General features: G+C 47.9%; 1 protein-coding gene across 1 annotated transcript; it reads left to right on the top strand.

Annotated features, from left to right (window-relative positions):
- Positions 1–2,669: 2,669 nt before the first annotated feature.
- LOC125520259 (putative F-box protein At1g71320) lies at positions 2,670–4,976 on the top strand. Its single transcript, XM_048685127.2, has 2 exons — positions 2,670–3,753; positions 4,104–4,976. Exons 1-2 carry the CDS (start codon positions 2,960–2,962, stop codon positions 4,765–4,767), a joined length of 1,458 nt encoding a protein of 485 aa, XP_048541084.1. The 5' UTR covers positions 2,670–2,959; the 3' UTR covers positions 4,768–4,976.
- The last annotated feature ends 5,084 nt before the right edge of the window (positions 4,977–10,060 follow it).

Raw genomic sequence — 10,060 nt, forward strand, 5'->3', positions numbered from 1 at the left:
ATTCATCACAATGTAACTAGATTATTGACTCTAGTGCAAGTGGGAGACTGTTGGAAATATGCCCTAGAGGCAATCATAAAAGGATTATTATTATATTTCCTTGTTCATGATAATTGTCTTTTATTCATGCTATAATTGTGTTATCCGGAAATCGTAATACATGTGTGAATACATAGACACCAACATGTCCCTAGTAAGCCTCTAGTTGACTAGCTCGTTGATCAACAGATAGTCATGGTTTCCTGACTATGGACATTGGATGTCATTGATAACGAGATCACATCATTAGGAGAATGATGTGATGGACAAGACCCAATCCTAAACATAGCACAAGATCGTATAGTTCGTTTGCTAGAGTTTTTCCAATGTCAAGTATCTTTTCCTTAGACCATGAGATCGTGTAACTCCCGGATACCGTAGGAATGCTTTGGGTGTACCAAACGTCACAATGTAACTGGGTGACTATAAAGGTATACTACGGGTATCTCCGAAAGTATCTGTTGGGTTGACACGGATCAAGACTGGGATTTGTCACTCCGTATGACGGAGAGGTATCTCTGGGCCCACTCGGTAATGCATCATCATAATGAGCTCAAAGTGACCAAGTGTCTGGTCACGGGATCATGCATTACGGTACGAGTAAAGTGACTTGCCGGTAACGAGATTGAACGAGGTATTGGGATACCGACGATCGAATCTCGGGCAAGTAAAATACCGATTGACAAAGGGAATTGTATACGGGGTTGCTTGAATCCTCGACATCGTGGTTCATCCGATGAGATCATCGAGGAGCATGTGGGAGCCAACATGGGTATCCAGATCCCGCTGTTGGTTATTGACCGGAGAGCCGTCTCGGTCATGTCTACATGTCTCCTGAACCCGTAGGGTCTACACACTTAAGGTTCGGTGACGCTAGGGTTGTAGAGATATAAATATGCAGTAACCCGAAAGTTGTTCGGAGTCCCGGATGAGATCCCGGACGTCACGAGGAGTTCCGGAATGGTCCGGAGGTGAAGAATTATATATAGAAAGTGCAGTTTCGGCCATCGGGAGAGTTTCGGGGGTCACCGGTATTGTACCGGGACCACCGGAAGGGTCCCGGGGGTCCACCGGGTGGGGCCACCCATCCCGAAGGGCCCCATGGGTTGAAGTGGGGAGGGTAACCGGCCCATAGTGGGCTAGTGCGCCCCCTTTGGCCCACCCATGCGCCTAGGGTTGGGAACCCTAGGGTGGGGGGGCACCCCACCTGGCTTGGGGGCCACTCCACCCCTTGGCCGCCGCCCCCCTAGGGGAGCCTATATAAAGGGGGGGGGGAGGGAGGGCAGCCGCACCCTGAAGTCTTGGCGCCTCCCTCTCCCCTGCTACACCTCTCCCTCTCGCAGTAGAACGGCGAAGCCCTGCTGCGGTGACTGCTGCCTCCACCACCACGCCGTCGTGCTGCTGAATCTTCATCAACCTCTCCTTCACCTTTACTGGATCAAGAAGGAGGAGACGTCACGCTGACCGTACGTGTGTTGAACGCGGAGGTGCCGTCCGTTCGGCGCTAGGATCTTCGGTGATTTGGATCACGTCGAGTACGACTCCCTCATCCCTGTTCTCTTGAACGCTTCCACTCGCGATCTACAAAGGTATGTAGATGCATCCGGTCACTCGTTGCTAGATGAACTCATAGATGGATCTTGGTGAAAACGTAGGAATTTTTTTTGTTTTCTGCAACGTTCCCCAACACGATGGTTCGTTTGCGGCCTCGCGTTGGGACACCTGCTTCATTCGTTTATCCCCAAACAAATGTGGACAGACGGATGGGGTCACGCGTTGGAGTTGGCCTGAGTTATACGGGCCTAAGAGCATTACTAATAGAGCCCTCAAACCCTCAAACCCCTAAAAATAACCGCTTTTTTTTTACAGTTTTCGCCGAAAAAACGCCGTAGACTAGAACCTCTAAACCCTCAAATCCGTAAAAAAATTAGAGGTCCAACCCTCAAACCACTTTGCAAACTGAAGTAGGGGTTGAGAGGAAACCCCCCCCCCCCCAACCTGCACTCCTCCTCCTCTCTCGCGTGGGAGCCTACTGCCTCCTCCTCCCGCCGCCTCCCGCCGCCTCCTACTGCGCCGGCCATGGAGGGCCCCGCCGCCGCCGCGCCCGTCCCGCCCGCCTCGCCCGCTCGACGCCCGCCCTCGCCCCCGCCCCCGCCCACCCGGCCATGGCCGACGTGGTGGCGGCAACCCACGTCGGGGCCAAGCGGCGGCGGGCGGGCCTCGCACCTCCTCCTGCCGCCTCTTCGGCTCCCGCCCCGGCCACCGTCACCGCCCCGGCGCCCGCCCTCGCCGCCTCCCCGGCGCCCGCCTCGGCCACCAAGAGGAGCCGGCCGAAGGTGGCCTCTCATGGGCCACGAGGGGCGGCCTCCAAGGTTGCCGGCTCGTCCCCGGCCGTGACCAAGCCGCGGAAGAAGCCCGCGGCGCGGAAGAAGCCCCCGCCCGCTGCCGTCGCCGAACCTCCTCCCGCCGCGCACGAGGTGTTTGAGGGTTCTAGTATTTGTGCCTGTTTTTCAACCCTTAAAAATATCAAAAAATGGCATTTCTTAACCTTAAATCTGCTTTAAGGATTTAAGAATTTGAGGGTTCTACTAGTAATGCTCTAAGGCTGTCCTTGTAACCCTAAGCTCGGCCCATAGCAACGTTGTTGCACGCTGAGAACAGAATACCAAGCCCAACGCGCACGCACCGACCGTCAATGCTTAAGCGTGAAGTTTGCTTGGAGAGGCTCTCACGACAGTCATACTGCTTCATCTTGTTTTCATCCGATCCATCACCATTCCGATTCCGGGGAAGCTAAATCCCAGATCTGAAAATCCTCTCCATCCTGCTATCCCAAACCCTCGGTCCATCCCAACATCGATGACCCAAATCCTCCTCCTGCTTGATCTCACCTGATCCGAGATCCTGGAAACCCTCGGCGATGTCAACGAGCGCGTCGTTCCGGAGGACACATCACCGGCTTGGTCGCCGGATCGGGATGGAAGGCGATCCGATGGGCGTGGCGCTGCCCGAGGACGCCCTCGCGGAAATCCTCCGCCGCCTCCTGCCGCGCAGCCTCGCCACCTCGCGGTGCGTCTGCAAGGCGTGGCGCTCCATCGTCGATGGCCGCCGGCTGCTGCTCCCGGAGCTCCTGCCGCACTCGGTGCGTGGCATCTTCCTCGAGTATAACGAGGCATCTTACCCGGGTTTCCTCTCTCACCCCTCCATGGTGCCGGATGATATCTTGGGCAAGCTCAACTTCCATCGTCTTCCCCCCGACCCCTACCAGTGGACCTATACTCACATCGAGGGTCACTGTAATGGGCTCCTGCTTTACCGAGACAGGCTAGGGCTCCAGGTGGCCAACCCCGCGACGCAGTGGCGGGCACGCTTGCCCCCGCCGCCGGAGAGGAAGAGGGAGGGGGGGATCGTCCGGCCGCACCTTGCGTTTGATCCAACCGAGTCATTGCACTATGAGATCTTGCTCGTCCCTCAAACGCCTCTCCCAGAGGAGAGGGGCCAGCCCGAGCCGTCCAAGGAATGGCCAGCATCCACATGGGTGTTGTGCTTGTTTTCATCACGCACGGGGCAGTGGGAACAGAGGGCGTTTCTCCGCGAAGGCGAGGCTGCAGGGATGGCTTCCGACGAGGTGTTGCACTGGACGTCAAATAGCTGCAGCACTTATTGGCACGGCATGTTATTTGTGCAGTGCAACGGTGGATTCACTGTTATGAGGTAAGGACCACATGCAATTCAGTTGTGTTACTCCAATGCAATGATTTCTGAATTTAGTCATCTGCTCATATGTATGTATTTGTAATGCGAATGTCTACTCCATGAGCCTGTTATATTTATTTATTTTGTGAATCGAGCCTGTTATATATTTGTAACAGTAAATATATCATTGCTCTATGTTTGATATTTGGATACAATATGACCTTTAAAGTTTAAACATATTTTCTCTGAGTTAATGTTTCCACATGTAGTTGCGTCCATCTGCATCTTTCTTGCCCTGCTTTTCCTCTTAAAACATTAAGCAATTCCACCAATGTTAAATGTGTTGTTGATGGTTTCATGTTTTGCAGAATATCCTTGTCAAATAATAAGTATCGGGTGATTAAAATGCCAACAGATATTGAGGAATCAGACTATGATGAGCTTCATCTAGGACGGTCAAGGGAAGGGCTATGTTGTGCAACATTTCGTGATCGGACCAACCTTCGTGTTTGGATCCTTGACGATTCATGTGGTACGATGGAGTGGGCGTTGAAGCATCACATTGACCTTGACCAGAGTTTATCACGTGTAATGTGGCATTGTGGGGAAAAGGAGGGACCCTGGAGTTTACAGGATGCTATCAATGTTGAACACTATGGTCAACAGGATTTAAATGATGTTAACATGGATGAAGATCACAGCAACAATTCTTTTGTGAAGAGTGAAGTCGAATGGGATTCCGACAACGATAATATAGGTGACAATGAATCTGAGGTCGTAGAGAGCTACTTACCCTATGTTAGTTTTCTTGGATTTCATCCTTACAAAGAAGTCATCTTCTTGGATCTTCTTTCGCTAAGAAGAGCAGTGGCCTACCATCTGAATACCTCAATAGTGCAGGATTTGGGTAATATATGGCCCAATGACTACCACGCTGGGCACGCGGGAGACATAAAAAAGTCTTTTCTGTACACACCTTGTTTGATAGCAGATTTCCCAGAAAACAAACTGAAAGCCCATGTTGAAGGCTAGCTAGCCAGCTTATTTGTTTCAAACAGTTTTGAGTCCTCAAGACCTATGTTGTACTTGTCTTTGACTCCATGTTGTTTTAATGTCTGCTACCTTGACAAGACAAACTTGTTTACAGCTTGAATTGCCGAAGGACATGTAAGCAGTGTTATGCTCCAGCAAAATTTCGTTTGTGAACTGATTGATTTATCCATATATAATTCATCAGGCTAGTCATCTTGGCTCAAAGAATAGGATTGGCTTGTTGCTGTAGCATTGTTTAGAAATTCTATTGGCTCACAGGTTAGTTTCTTAGTTAGATTTCTTAAGTTAATCACCATTTTGTTTCTTTCCATAATATCCCTCTAGTCTGTGTGTAAATTTTACAAGTATGGTGGCATCCACTTGCCTCCATGCTTTTTATCTTCAAAAAAACTTGTCATTTTGGTAAATATGTTGGCCTCATGGTTCGTGTTGATAATGGAAAGTTTCCAACCTATAACTGCTAGGAGCATCATTGTTTTTTGTTCCACTTTGTTTGTAATGAGATATCTTGTATATTACATTATTGAGTTGTTAATTTCATGTTGTCAGTTCTTAATTTCCAGCTCCAAGGAAATCATGTTGGTGTGCATCTTTGAGTTCATCTTCATCACCAGTGGGTAAGCGGCTCTTCTACCACGGAGTGATATCATAAGGAGCTGGCAAGGTTCTTCTGGCAGGCTGCCGATGGCCGCCCAAAATACCACATGGTCAAATGGGCGGACATCTGCTTACCTAAAGATCGAGGTGGGCTAGGTATGACGGCCTCTCGGCACATGAATGTCGCCCTGATGTTGCATTGCGTCTGGCGGATCTTGCGTGGAGAGGGCGGTTTGTGGTTGCCAAATACTTGCGGGGTGCGCCCCTCTTAGACATGCTCGCGCGTAGCTGGGTCTCAATTCTGGAAATCTATCCAGAAGATTAAGCATGAGATCCGGCTTGGTGCCACCTTCTCGGTTGGGAATGGGAATGACACTCAATTCTGGCTCGATCATTTGTTGGGTGATGCGCCACTACGCATTGGTTTCCCTAGCCTTTTTGCTATTTGTTCGGACCCGTATATTCTGGTTTCCGTGGCGTAGCCCAGTGGAATATCACGTTCTGCCGAGCATTTGGCCAGGAGGAGGCTCTGGAATGGGACAGACTGAGGGCCGCCGTCCTGTCGGGGCTATCACAGTCCCCTGACATTGTCTCCTGGAGTCTCTCTCCTTTGGCCGTCCCGTCGGGGCTATCCACAGTCCCCTGACATTGTCTCCTGGAGTCTCTCCTTCGGCCGTCCAGTTGGGGCTATCCATAATCCCCTGACATTGTCTCATGGGGGAGAATTCTCCATTAGTTTGGCATATCAGGCGTTGTGTCACGCTCCGGCCATACAGTGGCTATCACCACTGTGGAAGGCCCCTGTGCCGCTTAAAATAAATATATTCGTCTAGCAGCTGCTCCGGAACCGCTTGCCCTCAAGGACTGAGGTCCTTAAGCGCAGCAGTCCGGGCGATGGCATGTGCCCCCTCTGTAGTATTCTAGAGACGGGCACTCACATCCTGTTTTCTTGTTCCGCGGCACGAGCTCTATGGAGCTTTATTCGGGAGGCACTCGGGTCCGATTGGGAGGCCGGAGACCTGGCCGAGTTCCTACAAGGCAGGGCGACCCAGCCGGGTCACAAGCGCCGCCTTTTTTGGTGTATCTTTGTGGCATTGATGTGGACTCTTTGGACAACTCTCAACAAAATGGTAATTGAGCAGATCTTTCCACGACGGACTTCTGACTCGTTTTTTAAATTTCTTACTTTTTTACAGTACTGGCACCTGCTTGCTAGACATCGGGTCCGCGACCTGCTTGGAGTGATGTTGGATGTGCTAGTGGCAGCGGCGCAACATCTTTGTGCTCCTTGGGCTTGCTTCGGAGTTTGCCACTAGGTGGCCTCTTTTATTTCTTATTCGTTTCTTGGGCGTGCTTGTGCTGCGGCCCCAGCCGTCTGTTTCTACTATTGGTCCTGGGACTTGGTTGTATGGAGGTTGGCTTTATTTATAAAGCGGGGCGAAAGCCTAGTTCGAGAGTGGTATCATAAACAGTTTGTCTAATTCACATCTATGTTTTTTAAGGATATCACATCTAAGCTCCCACAAATAGATTATGCAGCAACGAAGAAACAAAAAAATAGGACAAAAAATAGACCACAAACAGAGTGAACATGAGCTTAGATATATGTCACATCTAGATGTGTCCTAGACAGACCTTATCATAAAAGCTAAAAATGCATGTGTCTTCATGTGTGAATCTTCAGCGGTAGTTCCAAGTTTGCTGCTCGACAATTTTCAGACTACAAGTAAATTGATAGTCAATGCTCTTATCTGTAATACGAGTTGGTCTTCGACGTGTTAAGCACAAATGAGTAAACAGACCCAACAATAGTCTAATGATGTTTATTTACAGTCTTAGATTTGTAATCTCGCATGAAAAGCATAATTAAAATCACAAGGAAATCATCTTCTTATGCTCAACAACACTCCAAGAGCCGATTCTGCAATTTAATGTCTGCTTCCTTTTTTGTCCTTAGTAGAACATGAGTTAATTAATTTTCTGATAATCTGCGAATCTCCAAGTGAGTATTGTTGGCTCGAGAATCTTACGGGAGTTAGGGATTTAATATTGTATAAGTGAAAGGGAATAGTCTTTTTAAGTAGCAATCGGAGAAAGCTTACAGGTCATTCAGTGTTGGCTATGAATGTGGGTGTTAATTGCTACTCGATAAATTTAGAATTAATATCATTCTTTTGTTTTCTCTAACAACCAAGACGAGTGTTGTGCTCACTGAACTGGTGATGTTCCTTTCTCCAATTCTTCACCTTGATTACTGCCACCTATTTCCTATTGGTGACTGAGTCTTGATACCATGTTTGTATAGATAAAATCACCTTCCATTTCTACGTTAAGTAATTTGGGACGGAGGGAGTACTAAGGTGGTTACAAATTTGTTTCTGCTTGAAAGTGCAACTATCTATGGGTAGTTTTAGTAATTCTTAACAACATATAGCTCATTAAACTAATACTCTTTCAAGACGATCATTTCAGAAAGTTCAATGATTGGCGTGACATGGACTAGGAATGTGGACCCCTTAAAATGCTAAGGACACATATTGGCTCAAGCTCAAGACTCTACATTTTCATTTTAGTGATCCAAGATCACATTGAGTCCATAGGAAAAGCCAATACTATTAAAAGGGATGAGGTGTTGCTTAATGGCTTGCTTACTCAAAATGCTTAGTGATATGCTCCAAAATCCCTCATCCACTTTCTCATATCCACATATGTCCCAAACCAAAAGTCAAACTCGGCCCCACCGATTTGATCTATCCGGCACCACCGAGTTCATTTGACATAGCCACTGCCAGAAACCCTAGTAAGTTCGGTCTCATCGATAGGGATCTCGGTCTCACCGAGATGGGATTGCAAACTCTCTATTTCCCTTCGTAACGTTTCGGTCTAAGCAAGATGAGCGATCAGTTCCACCGAGTTCGTAATGCAAACTCTCTGTTTACTTTTCGTAATGTTTCGGTCTCACCGAAATGAGCGATTCGGTCCCACCGAGTTTGCCTGACCAACCCTCTGTTTGCCTATTACAGAAATTGGTCTCATCGAGATTACGTTATGCCCTAACCCTAATGAAATCGGTCCTTCCGAGTTAACATATCGGTCCCATCGAGAATCCTAACGTTCACATTTAAATCGGATTGACCGAGTTTAACTATTCGATCCCACCGAGTTTGGTAAATTGTGTGTAACGGTTAGATTTTGTGTGGAGGCTATATATACCCCTCCACCCATTCTTCATGCGTGGATAGAGCCATCAAAACGTGCCTACACTTCCAGCATTCATTTTCTGTGAGAGAACCACCTACTCATGTGTTGAGACCAAGATATTCCAATCCAACCACAGGAATCTTGATCTCTAGCCTTCCCCAAGTTGCTTTCCACTCAAATCATCTTTCCACCAAATCCAAATCTGTGTGAGAGAGTTGAGTGTTGGGGAGACTATTATTTGAAGCACAAGAGCAAGGAGTTCATCATCAACACACCATCTATTACCTCTTGGAGAGTGGTGTCTCCTAAATTGGTTAGGTGTCACTTGGGAGCCTCCGTCAAGATTGCGGAGTTAAACCAAGGAGTTTGTACGGGCAAGGAGATCGCCTACTTCGTGCAGATCTACCCTAATGAGGCAAGTCCTTCATGGGCGATGGCCATGGTGGGATAAACAAGGTTGCTTCTTCGTGGACCCTTCATGGGTGGAGCCCTCCATGGACTCGCGCAGTCGTTACCCTTCATGGGTTGAAGTCCCCATCAACGTGGATGTACGATAGCACCACCTATCGGAACCACACCAAAAATCTCTGTGTCTACATTGCTTTGCTCCTTCTAACTCCCCCTTTACCTTCATATGCAATGATTACATTCCCCTGCTATACTCTTAGAATTGCATGTGTAGGTTGATTGCTTGACTTAAAATTGGAAAAAGGCTAGATTTTTATTTGGTCAAGTAGTCTAATCACCCCCCTCTAGACATACTTTCGATCCTACAAGTGGTATCAGAGTTTTGGTCTCCATTTGCATTGATTTCCATAGCTTTGGTGATCATAGCCTTGGTTTCACAACCTAGGAGAGTACGTCATCTAGCGAGGGAAATTACCACCGTAGAGGTCCTTACTTTGATGGTACTAATTTTGCTAGTTGGAAGCATAAGATGAAAATGCATATTCTTGGACATAACCCCGCCGTTTGGGCTATTGTGTATATTGGCTTGCAAGGTGAATTCTTTGATGGGAGAGAACCGAACCGTGAAGCTACCGCAGAAGAGTTGAAGATGCTGCAATACAATGCTCAAGCTTGTGATATCCTCTTCAATGGATTGTGCCCCGAAGAATTCAACAAAATCAGCCGTCTTGACAATGCAAAGGAAATTTGGGATATTTGATTGATATGCACGAAGGTACCAACTCCGTCAAGGAATCCAAATTGGATGTGCTTCAAAGTCGGCTTGAGAAGTTCAAAATGAAGGATGGTGAAGGTGTCGCTGAAATGTACTCTAGGCTTGCTCTCATCACAAATGAGATTGTTGGCTTAGGAAGTGAAGAGGTGACAGACATATACATCATCAAGAATATCCTAAGAGCCTTGGATGAAAAATATGATACCTCGTGCACATTGATCCAAATGATGCCCAATTACAAAGATCTCAAGCCAACGGAAGTCATTGAAAGAATTGTTGCTCATGATATCA

This window comes from Triticum urartu, chromosome 1A, assembly GCF_056163025.1.
Source record: "Triticum urartu cultivar PI428250 chromosome 1A, HENAU_Tu73, whole genome shotgun sequence".
NCBI lineage: Eukaryota > Viridiplantae > Streptophyta > Magnoliopsida > Poales > Poaceae > Triticum > Triticum urartu.